Source organism: Gorilla gorilla, chromosome 18 (assembly GCF_029281585.2).
Source record: "Gorilla gorilla gorilla isolate KB3781 chromosome 18, NHGRI_mGorGor1-v2.1_pri, whole genome shotgun sequence".
In the NCBI taxonomy this organism is placed as follows: Eukaryota; Metazoa; Chordata; class Mammalia; order Primates; family Hominidae; genus Gorilla; species Gorilla gorilla.
The window spans coordinates 90,898,753-90,923,167 of NC_073242.2; the positions used below are offsets into that span (position 1 = coordinate 90,898,753).

The 24,415-nt window shown below is 37.2% G+C and overlaps 1 protein-coding gene across 2 annotated transcripts in view; it reads right to left on the bottom strand.

Moving 5' to 3' along the window:
- The window catches only part of CDH8 (cadherin 8), a 382,846-nt gene that overhangs the window by 147,196 nt on the left and 211,235 nt on the right, over positions 1-24,415 (bottom strand). For both annotated transcript variants that reach the window (XM_055364446.2, XM_019012882.4), the window contains exons 5-7: positions 20,399-20,566; positions 16,193-16,380; positions 12,760-13,013 (exon numbers count right to left, since the gene is read on the bottom strand). In XM_055364446.2, coding sequence (XP_055220421.1) covers positions 12,760-13,013; positions 16,193-16,380; positions 20,399-20,566 — 610 coding nt within the window. The remainder of the gene's footprint in view (positions 1-12,759; positions 13,014-16,192; positions 16,381-20,398; positions 20,567-24,415) is intronic.

A 24,415-nucleotide genomic window follows, 5' to 3' on the forward strand; every position in this document is an offset into this window, starting at 1 on the left:
CAGAACACTTTCAAGATTTTCAGAACAAAGTTTTGAATGTCGTGGATCTTTCATTTTTACTCCCTGTGACTCCAGTACAACACGAACAAACTGCAATTAAGTCTGGATTGTACACAGCAGCCATACAGGTTACCATAACAGATAAATGAATAATAGGTGAAAAAAGTTATTCTGAACTGCATTCTTCCTACTGCAATTTGTGCGAAACAGCTGATGATTTTTCCAGGAACTAACTCTTTTATTCATAACTTCTGTGCTATGCCAATTTATATATCAGCACTTCAATTACCTCATCTAAAAAATGAGAACAACAGGATTGCCTTAAAAGGTTAAGGTATGCCCCAAATGAGAGTATGCAATCAAGATTTTCTTGTACTTTAAAACATGGCATCACGGTGAGTGTTTATCATTACTTGTAGATGACACTGCCAAATATCCAGATTTTTTTAAAACAACAACAAACATATTTGAAAGATTCTGGTGTGAGGGCTCTACATGGAAAAAGCCAAAATTTTGTGATATTTCTATTTGCTATTTGCACCAATAGGGTGAAGCAAATTCACTCAACACAATCAATGTATCTTTACATTATTTAGGGTAAATATAGAACTCTCAGATTCCAAATCTATGTCAATTCATTTCAGGTCTCATTTCTTCAGTGCGTTTGTGTTGTTTTATAGTTTGTTCCACAAACACTTTTAGAAAATAACATAATAAAACCATAATCACATGTATAATTTTATGTAACACTGGAACAAAAAAAAAGAAAATGCTCCAGAGTAAATCCCACATTCAGTTTGACTCGTGATCAATTCTTCAATGTTTACATAATACTTTTGAAAAATTTGAACTTTTTTTCCCTGGAGCCAGGAAAATAATAGGGCGTTATGAGAATTCTAAATGTGATGATGTGGTAACAAAAAATGTAAAAATGAAATGCAGTTTTACACACTGTGAAAGGATTACATTGCAAATTTGATTTTTTATTTAATGTCAACAAAGTTTTAGTGACTGCCCCTTAGTGCCGAGTATCATAAAACTATCATGCTTGTATGTGTGCATAATATTAAGAGGAGTGACATGATATAAACTCAGGAGTGATATGATCTAAACCACAGCTGAATTGCATAGAACTTTATATGGTAGCAGAAATATGCTCTGTGTTATCCAGTATGGTAACCACTAACTGTATGTGGCTATTTCACCCTAGCTATCTAGCTAGTGTAACTGAGAAATTGAAATTTTTACTTTATTTAATTTAAATTAATTTTCTGTAACTTCAATGAGCTGTATTTGGCTCTCACAAGGTCTCCCTCTGTCACCTAGGCTGGAGTTCAGTGGCGCGATCCCAGCTCACTGCCACCTTCACTTCCCCGGATCAAGTGATCGTCTTGCCTCAGCCTCCCGGGTAGCTGAGATTACAGGTATGCACCACCACGCCCGGCTATTTCTTTGTATGTTTTATAGATAGGGGGTTTCACCATGTTGCCTAGGCTGGTGGTCTCTCAACCTTAAAATTAGAGATGGATTTATATTCAGATGATGTGCTTATTTATACACTATAATAATAGGATAAACACACCATTCCAGTGTTCTGCCAGATGTAATTCATTCTGGGGACAAAAATATTTTTTACCAAAAATGCTCATTCCTAAACGCAATGTCTACCCACACGGTCTCACCCGGTCTTGTACAATTAAACAAATGCAAAATGCAAGATCATGTATTTGATGTCCAATAAATGTTAGCCAGAAATGTGTCCTCTTTTGCCATTAAACAGACAATTCTCTTCACTACAGTCTACACCCTGCTCCTCTTCCACACTTGTTCTGTCCAATCTCAGACCCTTGGCTTTGGAAGGGCATTTAGGTCTTTTCCTGTGCTTTGTACCACTAAACATATTTTCCATGACTTCGACCCTTTAAGGACTTTCATAAATTGTATTCTCATTTACTATGAAGGTGTGAACCTCAGTAGATCATCCCAAACTTGATTTGTCCCGTATTGTCTGTTTCAAAGGCACTTCAGCTAGACCCGTCCCATTCCCCAGCAAGCAGACTTCATACTCATGGGGTAGAGCTAATAAACATTTGATAAATGAATGAAAATAGAAGCTCTCCATTTCCACCATGCTCTCTTCTTAAAATATGCAATATTACGTTTTCCTCTGCAACATAAAGTCAAATCTGATTGTCCTTTATCAAAAGCAAAGTTGTATAATACATCATGTTAAACCAGAATGTAGAAATATAAGGAAAAATAAAGGTTTAGTTAAAATGACTCCCATAAATATTTAAACATCAGATAAGGATGTCAATCTCCCTTTGTCATGATGCAAAATAGAGGATTTATTTTGCCTTATGAGTATAATAATGTTAGATATCATGGCTCAGCCTACACAAGCATCTTTGTTTCTCTCAGAATATAAGCATTATTATTAAGTTTTGTTCCCTAGAGAATACAGAGGCTTCACCAATCAGAAAAAAAAAAAGCTGATTTTAAACCCTAGATCAGCACTTTCTTTTTTTGTTTCTCTCACAAGATTCTTGTGCAATCTCTACCACCTTAGATCACTAGTTTTAAAATATTTTACAAATACATGTAATTTGATTATTATTTATAACTAATAGCCAGGTCTAGTATACCACACTGATAATATTTCAGGCAACTTAACTTGCCACTATGAGGTTTGCATCTCAAAATGTGTAACAAATATATATTTATCTAAGGGAAGACACTGTAGGTTGAGAAGTGTGCCCTGTTCTATCCAATATGGTAACCACTGTGGATTTGGGAGCTGGACAGCTAGCAGTGTGAATTCAGTAAAATTACTTCATTACTACAGAGTTTCAGTGTGCATATCCATTATAGACATGAAGAACTGCTGTGCAGATTGCCCTCCAAAGGAGGATGCCAGAGATGTGAGGGGTGTGGTCAGGAGACAGCCTCCAGCTACCCACTATTTAGGGTTCATCTCAGTTTCAGAAAATCCCCACTCCAGAGGTTTTCTGAAGACTAAGCAAACAGAGATATAAAGGCCCTACCACTTTGGCATGACGTAGTACTCCTCTGATGGGCAACACTGATTCCAAAGGAAACTACTAGTTTGGGCCAAGGTTTGGCTTGGATTGAGTTGCAGTTTGATTTCACTGTCTGTCCATCATGCTCTTGCTCCTTTCCTTTCATAGGTGGCAATCCCTAACAAATGGCTTTCATTTCAGACTCCATCTACTTTCAAACCTGTAACATATTTGTTTAATGGGAATAAGAATATGTGTAATTCAGGGAGTTAATGCTACAAAGTGTAAATGTAAATGAAATATATGCAAAAAGCACTGTACTAAAATGCTAAATATGCATGAATAAAGACACATAAAATATTTTTCATATCCTTTGCTGAAAACCTAGTGTCATACAGAAGAATGCATATTCAAGTTTGATGTACAAACTACAAATCTATTCTAAGTCAGTTTCTTGTTCTTGCTTCTTCATCCATTTTGGTAGAGAAATGCTACTGTAATCAAAGAATGTGTGAAGAGATTACAGTGAAGAGACTAGGGTTTGGCTAAAGCAGTCAACAGCCTCAATTCCAAACCCCTGTATTACAGCCATCACTGAGATCAGAAGAAGAAAATGAACAGGTTAAAAAAAAAAAGAGATTTATAATAAAACCATGAAGGAAAGAAATTCCTCACTCTAAGCAGGGAAACATCACAGTATTCATCAGGGTACCCACTGCATCCTGCATTATTGGTTATGAAAATTTCCTCAAAAGCTAGGCTGAGGAAGCCAGCTTTTTCTGGCAGATTCAACATGGGTGCATGCTGTCATGGGCCCCATGAGTACTAAGATTCCAAGGGCTGTAAGGCAATGATGGCAATGACAATTCTCATTGCAGGTAGCTGGATCCTAATACAAAAAAGTTATTTGACTACTAACATTCTTTAAATTATTTTGAGAAGTTTATTTTAGGGAGCTTTGAGACAGAGTAAAATCCTGGAATGATATGGGAGCTGACTGTTCAACTTACTGATGGAAATTCAAACTTCCAACAGTCTTGTGTAGGGGGTGACAAAGTTTTTTGTAAAGAACGTATTTTAGGTTTTGCAGTCCATAGTGTTTCCAGCACAACAATTTCAACTCTGCAGTTGTAGGCATAAAAGGATGACGGTGGCTGTGTTCCAATAAGACTTTACTAGACTAGGCGCAGTGGCTAACGCCTGTAATCCTAACACTTTGGCAGGCCAAGGCGGGCAGATCACCTGAGGTCAGGAGTTCAAGACCAGCTTGACCAACATGGAGAAACCCCTGTCTCTACTAAAAATGCAAAATTAGCCGGGCATGGTGGCCCATGCCTGTAATCCCAGGTACTCGGGAAGCTGAGGCCGGAGAATCACTTGAACCCGGAAGGTGGAGGTTGCGGTGAGCCGAGATCGAGCCATTGCACTCCAGCCTGGGCAACAAGAGCAAAACTCCATCTCAAAAAAGAAAAAGACTTTACTAAAAAAAAACAAAAAAAGTAACAGGCCGTATTTGGCCCACAGGCTGACCCCTGGCCTAGTGTAATGGAGTCAAAGTACTTACTAACGTCATGGGTTTTTGTCCCTCTAGTAAGCTCTTTAGAAAGAAAAGAAGGTGACTTTCCCACATGTTCTCACTCATAAGTGGGAGTTGAACAATGAGAACACATGGACACAGGGAGGACATCACATACCTGTGCCCATCAAAGGGTCAGGGGCAAGGGGAGGGAGAGCATTAGGACAAATACCTAATGCATATGGGGCTTAAAACCTAGATGACAGGTTGATGGGTGCAGCAAACCACCATGGCACAAGTATACCTATGTAACAAACCTGCATGTTCTGCACATGTATCCCAGAACTTAAAGCAAAATTTAAAAAGAAAAGAAAAAAGGTGAAATTTATATAGTCATAGACAACACAGTCTATTGGCAGAAAGCATCATGATATTTTCATTGCTCAGTGCACTGGAATTTAGAGGACAGATCAGGACAGGAACCTGACTGCCCTCTTTTACATCAGCATGGTTCTCAGCATACTTTAGATGCTGTGCAGAGCAAAACACAAGGTTCCAAAATCAAAGATGGTACTTACATTCTCCCCTTAGAGGGTGCAATGCACCTTAGCAACTCACCTGTGAAGTCCTATAGCAAAGACCGTGGAATTCAAAGTGACCCGGTCACCCTATCTTTAGTTCCAGTAGTGATTATTAGAGCTCCATTAGGGATTCGCTGCCCTTGGAGAAAGACTGTGTATCTATTTTTCAAATTTAAACGGCATAAATGTACTTTTATATCATAAAAAATGTTTTGGTAAACATTGGTTTGAGGCCTCTGTATGGAAAATTTATAGGAAGATACAATTGTGAGCCAACTGCAAGTGAAGATGCTATTTAGAGCCACACATAATGAAATAAACCCCTTAGTTATGAATCAGTTATTATATTTCACTGAACTCCAACTGTTTCTTTCTCACTGCTTAATTTCATTATAGCTTTTGTTATTATGCCTAAAGAAACCATTTTAACATTTTCTCGCATGCACTTTGAGTATCAAAAATTCCATCTACAAGTTTTCAGCTTTTTGCCTCTAATTGCTCCACTGGTTGCTCTAACTGCTTTAATAAATAATATTATCTGAGTTCTGCTAGTTCCAGAATTCTAAGGTCCCTGCATCACATATTATTTATTATTCCTCTAAGGAAAAGAAGGAGCCTTTTTCTACCCAAATAATTTCTTTATAGTCAGAGAGGAGAGAGAGAGAGAGAGAAACACAGAAAATGAAGGGAGAATAAAAATGTGAGAAAACAATAAATAAAATCTACCCTTCAAATTACTACAAGGTTCTCTACAGGGTGAGATATTTTCACTTTAACATTATTGGCATCCTTGGATATCTATGAACTTCTATTCAAAATTCATTAGGAAAGGTTTTCCTCCATGTGACCTTAAAGCTCTACAATTTGATTTTGTTTACCATTTTCAGAGAGCATGTATAAAAGACTAGTTAGATAAGGCTGGGAGCAGTAGCTCACGCCTGTAATCCAAGAACTTTGGGAGGCCGAGGTGGGAGGATCAGAAGGTTAGGAGTTTGAGACCAGCCTGGCCAACATAGTGAAACCCCATCTCTGTTAAAAATACAAAAAATTAGCCGGGTATGGTGGTGCATGCCTGTGTTCCCAGCTACTCAGGAGGCTGAGGCAGAAGAATTGCTTGAACCCAAGAGGCTGAGGTTGCAGTGAGCCGAGATTGTGCCACTGTACTCCAGGCTGGGTGACAGAGTGAGACTCTGTCTCAAAAAAAAAAAGAAGACTAGTTAGATAACTGTGAAGGGCTTTGGTTTTTCTGGTGATATTCAGCCAACCTCTGTATTATAGGCTCACAAAGACAGATATTGTGCCTTTCTAGAAATTTCTTGACAAAATGTAGGTTCAGCTGACAATAATTGGACAAAATGTCAGTCAAAATATATATGAATGAATAAATGAATTAATGTGAATGAATGAATGAATGAGTTTCTGAATATGTGACTTAATTAATTACCATTAGTTGAATTCGCAGGTATAGTGAGTTTTTCGAAACAGTGTTGGACGATGTGCTGTTTTCAAATTGGGGACAATCAAATTTTTATTTGGCCATGAGAGGGCAAGAATTAAATGAAACAAGTTTTAATTATTTAAAAATACTAGGTTCTTATACGCTGTTCGTGGGAATGCAAAATGGTGGAGCTGTTACGGAAAACAGTATGGAGGTTCCTCAAAAACTTAAAAACAGAATCACTATATGATTCAGAAATCTCACTTCTGAGTATTTATCCCAAAGAATTGAAATCAAGATATTAAAAAGATATTAGCACTCCTATGTTCATAGTATTTACAATAGCCAAAATGGGAAAACAACCTAAACGTTCATTGATGAATGGATAAAGAAAATGTGGTATAGAGAGACATTGAAACACTATTCAATGTGTTTCTCCTTTAAAAACAAAGAGATCCTGCAATACGCAACAACATGAATGAATGTTAAGGACATTCTACTAAGAGATATAATCCAGTCACGAAAGGACAAATACTGCATGATTCCGCTTTTATGAGGTATCCAAAATAGTCAAATCCAAAGAATCAGAGAGGATTGCGGTTGCCAGGGACTGGGGAAAAAGAAAATGGGGCATTGCTAATCAACAGGCATAAAGTTTTAGTTATGCAAAATAAATAAGTTCTAAAGATGTGCTGTACAAGTTGCACCTATTGTTAATAATACTATATTGTGCACTTATAAATCTTATAAGATAGTGGATCTCTTATTAAGTGCTCTTTACACACACAAACACACCACAAACACACGCACACACACGAACATGCTCCTTACCGAAATTGAGAGTTATTGCAAGACTAAGGGAATCAATCAATACACCATCTACTATCTAAATTAATTCCAAGTTTTCTACAGTATGAAATATTTTCACTTTAGCATCCTTAGATATCATGAATCTAAAGACTGCTTTCAGGAGAATTGCTGATGAACAGCCACCCTGGTAACTCAGGTGAATTATAAAAATGCCAGAATACCAGTAGGAAAAAAAAAATGCAATGCTTCTGTGTTGAGTGGGTATTTATATTCAAGAGAGGGATTAGGACAACACAGCACTGTGGCCACAATGATCTTATGTTGACCTCCTACTCTGCCTGCTGAATGGCCATCATTTCCACTTTTAACTTAAGCAGCTCTTGCAGCCTTATTCAAGGTGAATGCTTGGGAAACAATAGAAAGTGATTTCCTCAGAAAGAATCACATACCATCTCAAAGCCATGGTGACACCCAATACACACTCGAAATAAGTTTATGAAAGGAAAAAAAAAAATGGGCTACAGCAGATTTACATGAAAGAACTGACTTATTTCTAGTATCTGTTCTGGGCTAGGAATGTTTACCTTAAATATAAATAATTTGCTGCATATAACAACTTTTCAGAGTGTCTGTCACGAAGTATGGGCTCAATAAACACCACTGCCATCATCGTATTCCACTTTCAAGAATCCATAATCTAGAAGAGCGTGCATAGGTATAGTGGCCAATGATAAGCAGAAACTTGGATTTAACCTCTTGTCCTGCGTTTACGTGCTCTATCACTAAGTACAGGAAGCTTATCCTTTTTAAGTTTCCTTCTTTATAAAACTGAAATCATACTAAGTATTTCTCGGTGTCATTTGTAAGAATTACGTGAGATAATACATAACAGGAGCTTAGTATGGTGTCGGATTCATCAAATAAAAATAACATTGTTTTCTCCTTTACCTTGCCCATCACAATCTGGTTCACAGCCAATAATAACAAACCCATACCAGGTGGCTAGGCAGATGAGCAAAGATCACAGCATTTATACTCTGGTTAATTCCACAGATTTGGTTTATTTTTCTTCTTTCCTGATATTCAGTGAGGTCATTTAGAGAATGAATAGTCAATTATTTCCATTATAATTGGTCCTACTCAGTCATCCTAAAGCTTATAGGCCCAGTTGACGAGTTACAGAGATCACAAGGAAACGAAAGGACTGGGGATAGGCGTGGCACCATCCTAAGACCCAAGTGCACACCCCAGTTCCACTTCTAACTATTTGTGTGATACTGGGCAAGTTAGTTCTTTAATCCTCAGGTTTCACATCTCTTAAATGGGTATAACCGAGACAGCCAAATGCCTAAGCTGATAAAAGTCCGTTGGAAAATCTCCGGCCTGCCCCACAAGTGTATACATCAGATGCTTTTGTGCAGATGAGGGAACTGGCCCAGGGCTGTGTCTGAGCATGTCTACATGCGCACTGGGGGAACAGGGTGGAGCCACGGGCAGGGGGAGAAGCCTGGTCTGCAGTTCCGTGTGCTAGCCGGGAGGATTCAATCCGTGAGGTGGGGAGCCTGTTAGCATGACTCTTATCTTGCTTTGCTTTTTTTTTTTTTCCCTTTTTGCCCAATAAAATCCTGTCCTACTCACCCTTGAATGTGTCTGCGTACCTAAACTTTCCTTGTTATGTGATAAGAACCCAGCTTTAGCTGCAACATAATGACTCCACATATATATACTAGAAGTGTTAGAGAATGAAACAAGTATATGTTGCACAGGTCCTGATATATACCAAGCACTCACTAGTAACAACATCCGTAGCAGTAGCAGGAGAAAATAAGACTAAATGAGATCAATTAGACTATTTAGCATATAGCTGTCAAAGAAAAAACACACAATTCTGCACACAGCCACCTAGATGAATCTCTACTAAAATAAGTTTTAGGTTCTTAATTTGCATTTAAGATGTGAAATTGATGGTGGCTTACCTTTTATTAACTGGTAACACTACTAGCTACCACATATTTTATTCAATATTGTCACTTAATCATCTCATTAACACTGCGAGAAAGATGATATTATCCCATACGGAGGAGAAAACTGAATCTCAGAGAATTCCAGAGACTAGTTCTCTGACTGGGAAGTAGTAGTGATATGATTTCAACCTTAGTCTCCCTAAATTCAAAATATGTCATATTTTAAATAATTTACACAACTTGATTTTACATTAGTGAAAGACATAGTATTGCAGAAAGTAGCAAGGAACTAATTAATGTTCCTGCAAGTGAGAGGGTAAGACGACGGATTTTTCTCTATGTCACTTTTCATTTTCCCCCGGAAAGGAATATACAGACAAATACATACAGATAGAGATATAGTAGTAGGTATAAGAAGTCAAAAATACATGATATTTCTAGCTTGACAATGTGCTCTAAAAAGAAATTGAACCGCGTGAGAAGCCAACCAACCAACAGATAACTGTATGTTTTAGCATGGCAGATGCTGGGATAAATGCCTATTTCTTGCTGGATAGCAAATTAAACATTATCCTAAAAGATGGATACATTCTTGTCAGTGTATAAAATACAACAGTCCTAAAGAGAAAATAATGCATAGCTATGTGTTACCCAGTAATTCCCTGAATATCCATATCCTCTGGTTCTGTCTAAAAAGGTTAAATGGCTCTAAATCTGTCTGCTAGACTCATAAGGAACTATGCATTGCTCTGGCTAGTCAGGAAATTTAATTTTCTTCTGAAATTAACCAATTGTGCATAGAGAGAGGGAAGCTGCTCTCCATGATCCAACTGGGGTGGAGGTGGGGGCAGAGGACTGTAGAAATGCAGAACAGATGTTGAAAAATATGGTTTGTGATTCTTAAGTTCTCATCCCATGGAGCCAAGCCAGGTTTAATCAAAAATGTGTGGGCTCCCCCTTCTGAATGACACGTCAAAGGCTGCTGTAAATACTTTGAAACAGCATTCGTCCCTTCTTTGGGTAGAACCATAGATGCTGAGGAACTAGCACTTGCCTGACATCTATCAGAAGCACAGATATGCCTATGTCATCAAATAGTGCTTTATCTGTCCATCTCTTCCTGGTAAAAACAGTCTCAAATCCCCTTTAGCTTTCCTGAAAATGAAATGCTTCTAAGCTGGACAGTTATTTCTAAACAGCCTCAAGCTTCCTCTACACAAACTTTCCTGCCAGTAACAGTAATAAAAGTAGCAATAGCAATAATAATAACTAGCAACTACAATGAGAATCTTCGCTTGATTCCCTGTGAACTGGAATTAGTATCAGTAAATCTCCATTTTTACATCAGTAAAATGAATAGATTATAAAATGTGCAACCATATGTGGACAACTATGAACCTGGATTTATAGCTAGCTCTACCAATAAGATGCTACTTTTACTATGGCATGAAAGTTCCTTAAGCCTCATCTCTAGATGATTAAGATCGTGTCTCTGCACAGCCAGTCCATTCCCACTGGTACCATGTAGTCCATGTTGGGAGCTTATATTATTGTGCTGATATCTGAACCCTTATTTTCCCTAAGGACCCTTGGCTTGGCAGACTCCGGAGCCCTTACATGCTCCTGGCTGACAAGAGTAGAAACCTTGTCAAATCAAGCACTAAAACCAGTCATCTGATTGGTGTCTCAGTTGAACCAATCTCATTTCCTCCCTTCACATTCTGTCTCCTGCTTGGAGATGTAAAGGATGTGGCAACTACTCCTTTTTGAGTTCCTTTCAGAGGAAATTGAGAAACATAGGAACAGGGCAGATTCATCCACTCAACAAATATCATCGTCCCCATTAATGTCAGCATCCCAGCATAAAGCCATTGCATAATTTCACTATATTTTCCGGAAATTAATGCCAATGTAAATTTTTTTTGGATATTCCTCCCATTGCATTCAACATTGGCCCATTAATAGATATAATTTTCTTAGCCAAATATCCTTATTTTTTGCATATGTCTATAGTTTGTGAAATTTCTTTAGAACTGAGAATGGCCAATGGACCATTTCTCAAATCCCCAGGTAGTTTCATCTTTTTAGAGGTTAGACTCTTCTGCAGGAAGAGTCTTCTTTGAATACTTATTGGCTGTAGTCTTATTTGTTATTCTGAATTTAGAAATGATTTGTACTTAAAAACAAAAAGTGCTCTTCTGGGTCTGTAAATAATTTTTGTACAAATTCAACTTATTTGGGGTGCTGATTGTCCTGCAAGGTTTTAATCTCAGCCTCATAGTCTCAGCACCCTTGTGAGTAACAGGAATTTAATACATTTTTTAAAAAATCGAATAAATAAACCTACAGGTAACTCACTTTACCAGGGTTTCCCCAAATGAAGTAATTGGAAGCAGGTCTGCCCTAGTTATTTGTGACTTGTAAATTGAAAGGGTTTGGTATGAGCTGACATCAAACTCAGAAATCAGCTGGACAATTCTTTAAAATTGTATTCCTCCATCTACTTCTTACTCTCTATCTCCTTGATTTTGCAACAGATATTTGTAAGACAATATTTGAAATCCACACTCAAAACACATCATTAGCCAACACTTCACCCTTGGAGACCAGCATAGAAGTTATAGATTTTCAGTGTGCTTTCGGGAGAAAGCTATTTAGCTGGAGAAACTGTACTGTCATTTGGGTGACTGGAAAACGAAAAAAGATGTGTACAGTACAACAGAAAAAAAAATCGAATGGAGCTTCATTTCTAAAAAAGACAGAAAAGCTTTAATAAAGAATTATTTCGCATCCTGGGGAAGAATTTTGAGCAGAAAAACTATAAACAGAGGGTATTTTTGAAATGGCAGAGAAAGATTTTTATCTAGGAGACACCAAACCAGATATGCTGACCTATCAGAAATGTCCAAGAAGTGATAAAAAGATCATTTCAAAGCCAAACACCAAATGCAGAAATAAAATAGGAGCCTCTTAATGCATTGACACTGTGGTCTCGTGCCTCTAAGTTCTAATATATAATTCACCATAACTGTCAAAAGAGACAGAGGACAAACTAGCAATGCTTCCCCAAAGCTAAACAAACAAACAAAAAAAGCACTAACAAACAAAAACATAAAAATAACAAGATCCATCCAAATGTATTGCAAACATTTGCAACTTTGCATTTCATAGAGCTCTCTAAGAGCTGGAATAGCTGTATTCATCTTATTGTTCCTGGCTCTGGGCTCTATGTAGCACTTAGTAGGCACACATGTGCGTGTACACACCACACACACACACACACACACACACACAGTATGTGCCAACCAACATTATTTGGTCATGTGAGCATAGTCCCAAGGACAGCCCCACAGAAGGTACATGCAAAGGCATTTTTCACTGATCTGCTTGTCATTTGCAGTAGCCAGTATTCCTTTTAAAAGAAAAATACCTTATAGGACTGGAAGTGATATCAGGGTCACGAGCAGTCACTTGCCCAATCACGGAGTTTAGAGCAGCATTTTCATGAACTTCAAGTAGGTAAGTCGGTGAAGAGAAGACCGGAGGCTCATCAGCATCTTCAACCACGATTTTGACTGTCGCCGTGTCTTTAAAGGGCCCCCTGCCACTGAAACGTGGGTCAATATGGACATTGGCTGCCTCTACCTTTAGCGTATAGGATTTTTTGGTCTCAAAGTCCAGAGGCTGTTAAGAAATGACAAAGATAAATGCTTCTCACTAATGACCACAGCAGCAAGAACAAATGAGTATAATGCTGATGGATGAAAGTTATGTGCATTTAAACCCACTTGTGAGCCTTAATGGGATCACTCTCCAGTCCCCCAGATTCAACCTGTAAATTTTATGGGCATTTATTTATATCTGTTTATTATATAAGCTCAGTGAATCTAATCTCCTATTGTTTTGTTTTGTTTTGCTCATTTCACTTGGAATTCACAAAATATTCACAGTCATGAATTGTGCCATCAAAATTTCACTTCAGAGTCATAATAAAATTTTACTAGTGACAGCATGACCTGCATACTAATCAGCCACTTAATCGGGCCTCTGCTGGTGGGAGATAAGGCGACATCGAACACAATCTCTATCTGGGAAGAATATTTTATCATTTCTGCAACAGAGTGTGAAATGTAAAGAACTAGAAATAATCATTGTTTAGTCCAAGGAGACATTATAAAGCATAATTTAGCACTAATCCCCACAAAGAGTATTTTCTGATTTCACTTTAAAGCATTGCCACTCTACTGATCATGTGGTTAAAATGAGGTTTATTATTTTTTAGGACATTCTTAGAGACTCTCTATTATGAATTTATGCTATGAGGCAGGTGGGCATGTAAAGAAATATGTGCACCGATACATATGTATGTACTTGTGTTTATATTTAGAAGAAGAAATTATGTGAGCAGTATAAATAGATAACTGAATCTAATTGTGCCCCCACAAACCACTTAAAAGCAATTTGAAATTACCTCATTGCACCATTACTGACAATATTTCTGACATACTAATACTTCATTCCCTAAAACTCTGAGAGACTTTGGTCAATGACCTAGGTAAGTAAAGCTAGGTAAAAAGAATTCGCCTTCAATAAGCCAGAAGCCCACGTGCATTAGCACCTTTATAGCCCAATTTTTGGCAACTCATAATACTTCAGATTTCAAGAATGCAAGTCTGTCGAGGTTCAAAGAGACAGTATACATCTGCGTTACAAATTTCTCATAAGAAATAGAACTTTAAATAGGCAATGAAGATTTTTAAAAATAAACTAGAAGACAAACTGGCACCAGTGAACTCTTTCAGAATTCCAGTACAAGCTTATATATTCTTATTTCAAACTATTGTGTTGGTTTTTACATTTAAATTCTGATATAATGGGACTTGGCTCCTTTTTTTTTTTTTTCAATATTTTCTAGTAAACCAGGCAGGCACTCACTTTACTATCTATTCTAAAATTACTAGGCACATGCATCCATGAATAGATTATGCAATATCAGCATATTCACAATTTGCCAATCACCTTTACTGTAACAATTTTGCAATTTCAAATTCTTCGCAAACATCGTTAAGTATAACAGATTATGTTCTGCTTAATTCCAGCTCAAGATAACAACAATGAACCCAGACACATTCTGGTGTCCCAAGAATTTTAATGGACAAAAAAGAGGGCCTATAAATTGTAGAAATACAACTCCTTTGCACTGTTCTCTAGGGTAAAATATACATTTTACTTGGTGTCAAGGTGTATAGTACATGCTTCCAAGTTTATGAATAACAGCAAATAAAAATAAAGTAAATGGCTAATTGTTTCAGTTTATAACAGCACTTTATGGCAAAAAAATGGGAATAATAACAATAAAAATGACATTAGGAATCATTAGTCAAGGAAAATGTGGCTCTGGGTTATTCAATAATTGACTCAAATATTGTACTCTACTTTATTTCAAACATGGCTTTTTAAATGTTTTGTAGTTCTTAATGCTAAACTCAACCAGGATTTTGGTAGAAAGATAGCATCGCTCAACAGAGAGTTAAAATAAATGTAGACATCTTTTTCAAAATTGATTTTTAAAAATATGTTTTATAAAAAAGAATATCCAGAAAACTTTAGGTCTCCAGTGTTAAGATCTCTTCAGTGGGGGTGAATTTTAGAGCAAGACCATTGGAAATATGTCTCGTGTAACATGATGGAGATTCAGATATGACCTTACAGTCATATCTACATAATGCTGATGAAGAAAGTGAAAAAAAGTATTGACTCCCAATAGTGTGGTCCACCAACTACCTTATTTGAGAACAAGCTAATCCATTTAAAAACTAGTTTGATCTACTTGATGACAAAGGTTTGAAGAACAATATTGAAGAAAATAATCAGGATGAGGATCAAAGAGTATTTTCCTTGCAAGTGTTTTGTGACTATAAAGAATGAACTATGTTCTACACATTTCTTATGAGTGTAGGTATTATGATGAGAACTATAAATGGAAAATGTTGTACAGAATGGTTTACATCCACCATAAAAACAAGAGATTGCTAACAAAAGCAGTCTCAAATTTTCCTACATTATTTGTACTTGTTATGGAGATGTTTCTTTTTTCAATGGTAGCTCCCTATCCAGAAGCAAGGGAACGATGAGATTCATTTCCCATAATGCTCAAACCTCTGAGCCATAGTTTGGAGTATACAATGGTAGCAGGGTTGGCCCTGTCCTTCAGGCACTAGAGAAAGCCAGGATAACTGAACCTGAATGTTCTGCCTGTTTGGTTTTTTTTTTTTTTTTTTTAGTTTCCATGAATGTACAGCCTTCAATAAGGACTTGGGAAGCTTCAGTGTATTTGGGGAAGATATTTCAGGAAGCAAGAGTTCAAACATGTGGAGAGTTATATACAGAAAGACCAAAAGCCACTGAAATTGTCACCTCTGTGGGCAACTGAGGCCTGTTCTTACTGAGAATCCTTTTACAATCTTAAACAATATGACTCAGAATAGTTTCTTCAACAATAGTAACTGTCCACCAATTTCTCTCCCCCTTTGGTTGAGGGCTGCCTTCACAGGGTATTGACTTCCCCACATAATTGAAGTGCCCTGTACAAGAAGTCAGTAAATTCCTGTTATGGGTAATAGGTAAGTTGGAGGACAAGCACTATTATGGTAGCTGTTTACTAGACCTTTAGCAGAAACGTGAAGGGGGCCCAAGAGATAAGAGTTGCCAAAAGGACTGTACTAGTTATCTTGTCTTACTGCTCAAAGCTAAACACCTACCAGCTGTGCAATTCTGCCAGGAAGTCCACACAAGTCCCTCAACTTTAAAACTCAAGTTTCAACAAGATATTTTGAAGATGAACAAAAGCTTCCTTAGCTTACTTTTCTTAGCCTTATAATGCCATCCTGGGCCTGGGCATCAGAAGTGATTTCAAAAAGTGCTGTTCCATCTCCATCGATGATATCATATGATGACTGTGCATTTTCACCAATATCCTGATCATTGGCCTTCACCCTTCCTATTGCAGTGCCAAGAACCACGTCTTCCGGTACTGAGAAGTGATACAGGCCTTTAAAAAGAGGAGAAACAATGAGAGTCACACAAATTCCAACCATTCATTCATTCATATGGCAAATATCTTTTGGGCACCTCCTTTGTTCTGGGCATTCCTATAGATGCTACCAATAAAGTGATAGAAAAGACAGAAATATCCGTTTCCCTTGTGGAATGTTCAGTCTTTTAACTGAATCAGAGAAAAACAGTTCCCAGAAGAAGGCATGATCCCTTTTCAAGGCTCTTCTGAGATATGAAACTTACTCATCCATATGTTTACCAAGTGTATATTTGGAGCAGTTATATCAAGACTATTAGGGAATCTATGTGTATATTCTTTCCTTTTTGCTGTATAATCACATTTACTGCCCATGGGGATATTCGTCGTTGCCAACATAAAATATTAAGCTAATTTCAGCACAGAAAGATGCAATGTGTAACACACTGGAAGTCACTTTTGAACTTACCTTTATATTTACAGACTTTTAGACCATTTTTGATAAAATTCAATTACTGAACTTCTGCTGTGCCCTGCAGCAAGCTGTTCAGACACATGAAACACTCCTCTTGTTGCTAAAGTCCTCATTGCTCTAAAGACAAAAATCCTGCCTTCAACACTTCCTAGGCAAAATACAATCAAGTGTATCTTCACTCTCCTATGGGGGGCAATAAAGTGTGTCTAATTAGTGGCATTAGTCCATTTTAACTCAAGTCACTTTAGTTGTTATACTGCTGTCACTCACTTTCACTGGTGTAGAGGAAGCTGTTGGTGTCCCAATCACAACCCCCGGCCATTGCTACTGTAGTGTACACCTGTCTTACATCTAACTGCCACTCCTGCATTTCTTTGCCTGAGGGTTATTTCTGGCCTTTAGAACCTATTTTGCCCACTGAATGTCAGGCCAGAAATGTCAGAAAATTAATGCCTCCTGCAGAAGCAGCCCTCAAAGACTCACAGGAGTTAGTATATAAAATTCTAGGTCTCTCCATTCTGTGGCAGGATAACTTTGAGTTTTTTCTTTTCTTTTCCTTCTTTACAATGGTCCAGAGTTTCTCCAATAAGATAAAGTTCCAGTAACCCACTGTAGTAACTGGCTCAAAAACGCACCTTTTTTTTTTTTTTTTTTTGGCTATCTCTCTTTCTCTCTCCTCTCTCTCTCTCTTTCTGTCTGTCTCTCTCTCTCTCTCTCTCTCTCTCTCTGTCTCTCTCTCTCTCTCTCTCTCCTCTCTCTCTCTCTCCTCTCTCTCTCTCTCTTCTCTCTCTCTCTCTCTCTTTCTCTCTCTCTCTCTCTCTCTCCTTTCTCCACTGGCATTTATTGGTCCCATCTCCGAGTTAAACTTATAATCAAATTCTTGTCTCAGGGTCTGTTTCTGGGGAACCCAAACTCAAAAAACCAAAAAGTTTTAGTCTCCTTGCAACCACAACAAGGGAAAATTAAACATTCAATGACCTAAAAACCCAAAAGGAAAAATCAAATCTGGAGAACATTACCTAATTCTCATTCGAGCTCAAATCCACTGAGTCCCTTGGATAAACTAAGGCTCATTATACTCAACATAACAGTAAGGTTTCTTCCAGCACTAACACCCCTTTACTTAACAATGGGATAAAAACATCTCTCTTAGAATCACGAAGTTATAGGACTGGGGATTGAAACATTTTCCAAATAGTTTTGCCACAAGGTAGGCACTGACAATCCTCACTGCAAGCGAAGTCTCCCAGTTTTCTCATAATTGGTGTAATGATTCCATTTTCCACAAACTGTATATTCCAAGTAAGGTTTGAGATGATCCCTTTCGGTATGCTTATTAAATAAATAAGACAGCAAAGGGCCGCACCATGCTGCTAGTCCTACATGGGGAGTCTTGGGAAGCCAAGCAAATGGAACATTCTTTTAACCATTCCTATTCTGTGCCTGCTCCTCATCTCTATCAGTGTGATCACAGTTAATAGTTATTATCTCTAAGAAAAGGCACACGTTTGAAATTGATCTGCCACTATTTAACTGAATAATCATTTTCTTATAATGAAATATGGCATCTTGCAGTATTCACTGTAATGGCAACTGCAAAGGCAAAAAAAGTGAGGGAAAGAGTAGAAGAAATGGTGTTCTCCATTTCAATAATTTTGTTTAAAAGGGTTGCATTGTTGTCTGATTTATGAATTGCCAGATGTAAAAATTCTAAAATTCTTAATGAAAATGCATCTCCTCTATCCTTTCTAGCTTGGAATTTCTTCAGATAAATCATCAAAGATACCTCAAATGTGTCATTTTCAAGCTCCATACACATTTCTCTCTTTGTCACTCTCTCCCTGTCTCTCCCCACCCCACCTTCCCTCCTTTAACTCTTTAAAAAACAGATTTCCTATGGTGTTTTCTATACAAACAAATAGCACCAGCATGCATCTAATCTTTCATGTTAGAAATATTATCATCTAGCTTCCTCAACTGAAAATGCAATCTTTCCTTAGACTTTTATCTTCTGTAACTCAACTATGCATCACACTCATACACTTTTCTCTGCATCCAACACAACTACCCTTGCTTGCCAGGGCTACCATCACCTTTTATGTGAATGATTGCAAATAACTCTTTAACTGGCTGCAAAGCAGAAAAAAGCATTGAAGGAAAGCCAGATTTAATTTCTTTCCAATTTCGCTGGAACCACAGCCTATCACTCAAGCTGCAATTTAAAATCTTTAAATGGCCTCCTAATGATCTTAGGATAAAGGTCCTCGTAGGTCCTCGTACTTAAAATGGCTTTTGAATCCAAGTATGGCTAATTTCAGTCTAATCTAACTCTCCAGACTCTTGCTGCAGCACTCTCCCCTGGCACTCTCCGCTCCAGCTGCAGTGAAATTATTTCCATTCCCATACACGGCTGTACACCATCCTTCCACAGAGCTTCTTTTGTTTTATTATTGACTATATTTAAGGTGTACACTGTGATGTTTTGATAAAAGAAACCACTGCCTTGGAAAGATGTCTGCACTTTCATGTTCATTCCAGGATTCTTCAGAATAGCAAAGAAATGGACATCACCCAAGTATCCACTGACAGATGAATGGCTAAAGAAGTTGTGGTGTATATTTATACAATGAAATATTATTCAGCCTTTAAAAAGGAGATCCTGTCATTTGCAACAACATGAATGAACTTAGAGGATATTATGTTAAGTGAAATAAGCCAGATCAAAGGAAAAAAAGCCCTGCCTGATCTGAGTTATATGTGGCATCTTAAAATAATAATAATAATAATAATAAGTATGTAGACACAGGGCTTTTAAACAGCCTTTTTAGCTGCACTATTCATCCTCCCTCCCATGGCTTCACCTTGTTCCAACTAATTGTTTTCACTTTTTCATGTCTCAATTCAAGAGTCCCCATGTCAGAAAGGCCTTATCAAATCATGTCTCTGTCATATTACTTGAATAAATGCTCAGAAGAAAGTGTTCGATGAGAGTAAAGAAAGTTGCCAAATAATTATCGTCTCCCTGATTCTTTCATGTTGGCTGCCTAGAATGCATGCTGTTGAAATTTCCAAGGCAGAGTATGGCTTTAGCAGGGAAGAGTGGAGTCTTACTGATGTCCTCCCAGTTGCAGGAAGAAGGAGTGTACATTTTGCAGCAACCCTACTGCATATTTGTCTTCCCTACCTTGGGCACTAGAGATTTGATTTCCTTTCTAAAACAAATGGGGCTAATAATAGAGCAATATCTGAGCTTCATTTTCATCACCCTCTCAAGCTTTCATAAAGAGAAATAGCAGGCAAAAGAGAAAGGAGTGCACAACTTGCAGTCAGACATACTGGTTCTAATTCTTACTTACTATACACTTGATATTTGGAAATGGTATCAACTCTTGTAATCTGTAAAATGGGAATAAGTTTAGTACCAAAATCATGCCATACCTGGCACATAATAAGCCACTCAATAGTTGCTGTCAGGTTTTTAAATATCACTAAAAATTATAATATAAATTCAAATGGAAACATCATACCAAGATTCTCATCCAGTGCAGGAAATTAACTTACTCTGTGCAAATTTTGGAGGATTGTCATTAACATCAGTAAGAGTCACTGTAAGTGTCGTGGTCCCAGACAGGCCACCAGAGTGTCCACCCATATCTTTGGCTTGGATAACAACCAGGTACTCCTCCTTGGCTTCTCTGTCCATGTTGGGAAGGGCAGTTTTTATAATAGCTGAGGGGGAAAATGGAAGAATGACTTTCAGTCAGAGAGCTAATTCAAAAATGAAAGTGTTAATCTCACACATGTACACACACACACACAAGCATACACCAAGTCCCTAGTCAGATAATTTTCTGTATTCTTCTGACATTTGATTAGTGTGTGCCTGTTATATCAATGAGAAAGACTGTGGTCATAGACATTTACAGATAATTTGCAAAAATATATTTTATAATGTATAAAAAGAACTTGCAAAAATATATATTAGAAAGTAAACTGAATGGCATCCCTTGCCTACCAAATTATAATGTATATCATAACACAGTCTCGTCCACCCCAGAAAACCCTGGGAGTGAAAGAATTCTCCAATTTATCACAGATCTCAATTCCCCCACAGGAGGAGTAAATACACACATAGCTTGAAGGCTCTGAGGTCAAAGATAAATTATTCTGAAGTTCACAGATACATTAGAGAGATGAAATAAATAAATGTGTCATTAGAATCAACTCAGATGAATAAAATACCAATCAGATTTAATATAGTCAAGTGTCTTAAGTTCTAATCTACTGTTCAGCTATATTTATATTTTAATTCTTTAGATACATCTTCTCTTTGTAAAAGTAGCAAATAGTTTAGAAAAATAGGAAGATATAGGAAAAGGTGTATAAAATATAAAATTACATAAAATACGATAAAATTATCACTGCTCAAATCTTAATGTTTTTTCTTCTGATATATATTCAGCGTTTCATGTGGGTTTGTCTGTTTGTTTCACTGGTAATTTAATATTCTTGTTAAAGATCCAAAATTTTCTTAGATCCTCCTGAAGTTTATTTTGAAAATCAAAAATCCTTATTTAGCTCTCTCTCTACCTCCACATATTTTTTTAATAGATAACGCTGACATTTTGAGGCACAAAATTACAAGGCCATGATATGTACATACCCAGAAATGTGTGTATAAACATTTAACCACAGACATGATCATGATGTAGGCAGCATTCTGAGACTTTCTTTTTCTCACAGGAGATGTTTTTGAAAAACTTTCTTGTCACTGCATAGAAGTTCACCTCATTACTTCCTACAGTTGCATAATTTTTCATTGTACAATATACTATACATGGCTAAGGCATTCTCATATTGATAAATATTGCAGTTATTTCATATTTTCCCATGTCAAACAACTGACAGATATATTAGTATGATAATATTGTATTTTTTTATTTCCTGCATTTTTACTTAACTCTGTCATAAGATGCCCCTTCCCCATATTGCTAAATGTCCATAATAAAACTTATTTTGACTAGTCCAGAATACTTCTATTGAATTGATGTGTGTTACATTTCTGGTCAAGCTAAAAGGAAAATGTCCACATTAAAGATAATTTAACCCCTTCACTTCTAACCCAGGGGCACCATACATGTTCAATTCAAATTGAAGCTGAGCCATTGCCTTGGCCACTTCTGAAGTTGTAATTCCTTTTTTTTTTAAATTCATATGGTTTATTTAAATCATCTGTCTGTAAAAGCACTGCAAGGAGTTCAAGTCCCTAAATCTTTCGAGTAGCAAGTGAGTCCCAAGAGTTACCAGGGAAATACAATGCACCTACACAGAGAGCAGGCTCTGGGGAGAACTGTGAGTTCTTATACACTTTATTAGACTCTGACACAACTTTAATAATAGGGCTTCCCATTCAGGGAGCACTGAATTAGATAACCTTGCTTATTTGGAAACATTTGTAATACTATGATGATATTTTTCAATGCAATGCTTTGTTTCAGGATTTGATCACATCATAATGTAGCTTATAGGTCATACCTATATAGTTAGAAATAAAAACAGAAATAAAAGTAGAAATATATCAACCATTCAGATTTAGATCACTCTGAGGCATGCTTGAGAAGAAAACAAACAGATAAGCAAAAAACAGCAACAAAGATAACAACCTCATTATATTAGCATGTTGAGATACCAAGATAGCTACTCTGCTATGAATATACATTTTCATGACCTAGAATGTTTTCATTATGGCTCAAATTTTCAGTAAAAACGATTGAAAACATTGTTTTCCTCCTGTGACATTTACATGAATGCTTGTACCACCACATTCTAAGGTCATCACCAATTATGCCATCCACTGGACTTTGGAATTTGACATGGAGCTTCTAACAATCAGAGCAAAATAATGTCGTTCTCCAAGGAAGGCAGCAATTTTTTTCAAGAAAGTTGATGAGGTGAGGTCTATGCATGAGACTTTTCAGGTTACTTGCGCGAAAGAACTCCTGCAACTTCTCCGAGTCAAAAAAGATTGGTATGTATTATTCTCATTATTTCTTTTATATGTTGTGAAAGTGAAAATGTAAAACAAAACAAAACCGTGATGTCTCTCAGGCATTTGGAATTAAAATAGTTTTTTTACTCACTTGGAAATAACACCTTTGGGTTAGTGTCTACGAGTTATATCAGAATATGAGTGAAGCATCACAGTGGAGAATGTTGTTTAGCAAATAGGACAAGAAATGCTCCATGGGACTTCATCAATTGCAAAAGTCTTTTTACCCTCCCCCATTGAGGTAAGCAGCTTCATACTACCTAAGATGCATATACAGTTGACTCTTGAACAACATGGGAGGTTAGGGGCACTGACGCCATGTACAGTTGAAAATCTGTATGTCATTTTTGACTCCCCCAAAATGTAACTGCTAATAACCTACTATTGACCACAAACCTTACTGATAACACAAACAGTCGATTAACATATAAATAGAATAGTGTAAGAGGCTTGTGAAACTGGAACAACTCCATCTTGAATAGGGGTTAGGTAAAATAAGGCTGAGACCTTCTGAGCTGCATTCCCAGACAGTTAAGGCATTCTAACTTACAGGATGAAATAGGAAGCCAGAACAAGATACAGATCATAAAGACCTTGCTGATAAAACAGGTTGCAGTAAAGAAACTGGCCAAAACCCACCAAAACCAAGATAGCCACAAGAGTGACCTCTGGTCGTCCTTACTGCTACACTCCCACCAGCACCCTGACAGTTTACGAATGCCACGGCAACTTCAGAAAGTTACTATATATGGTCTACAAAAGGGGAGGAATGAATAATCCACCCATTGTTTAGCATATCATCAAGAAATAAGCATAAACATGGGCAACCAGCAGCCCCAGGGCTGCCCCTGTCTATGGAATATCCATTCTTTTATTCCTTTACTTTCTTAATAAACTTGCTTTCACTATTCTACACAATTGCCCTGACTTCTTTCTTGCACAACATCCAAGAACCCTCTTTTGAGGTCTGGATTGGGACCTCTTTCCGGTAACAACAGTATCTACACACGTTTTATGCATTCATGACATTCATTTTTCTTAATTTTTTTAACATTCTAGGCTACCTGGTTCATCTGTCAATTTTTCCAAATTGTTGAAAATCTCAGAAAAATTTACAAAATATTTATTGAAAAAAATGTACTTGTAAGTGGACCCTCACAGGTTAAACCTGTGTTGTTCAAGGGTCAACCATATATTTTCAAGTTTGATTCCTCTTACCAATGCTGCCCTCATAATTGAAATCAAGCAAGTTTGTATTTTTTATCTTAGTCTTAACCTTACCAACTCTGTGACCATGAATAAATTATTAAACTCATCCAAACTCCATATCCTCTCAATCAGAGATAATAAGCAGCTTCTCACTGTGGACATTCCAAGATGAAGTGAGATAATTCAGGCAAAGTTCTTGGTACACAGTAGTTACCCAAACACACTGTTCCCCTTCCCCAACCAGACTTTTTAATGCTTATGTTGATGGTGGCTAGAGTACAGAATATTCTACAATTGCTCCTACAAGTCCACTAGCCAGC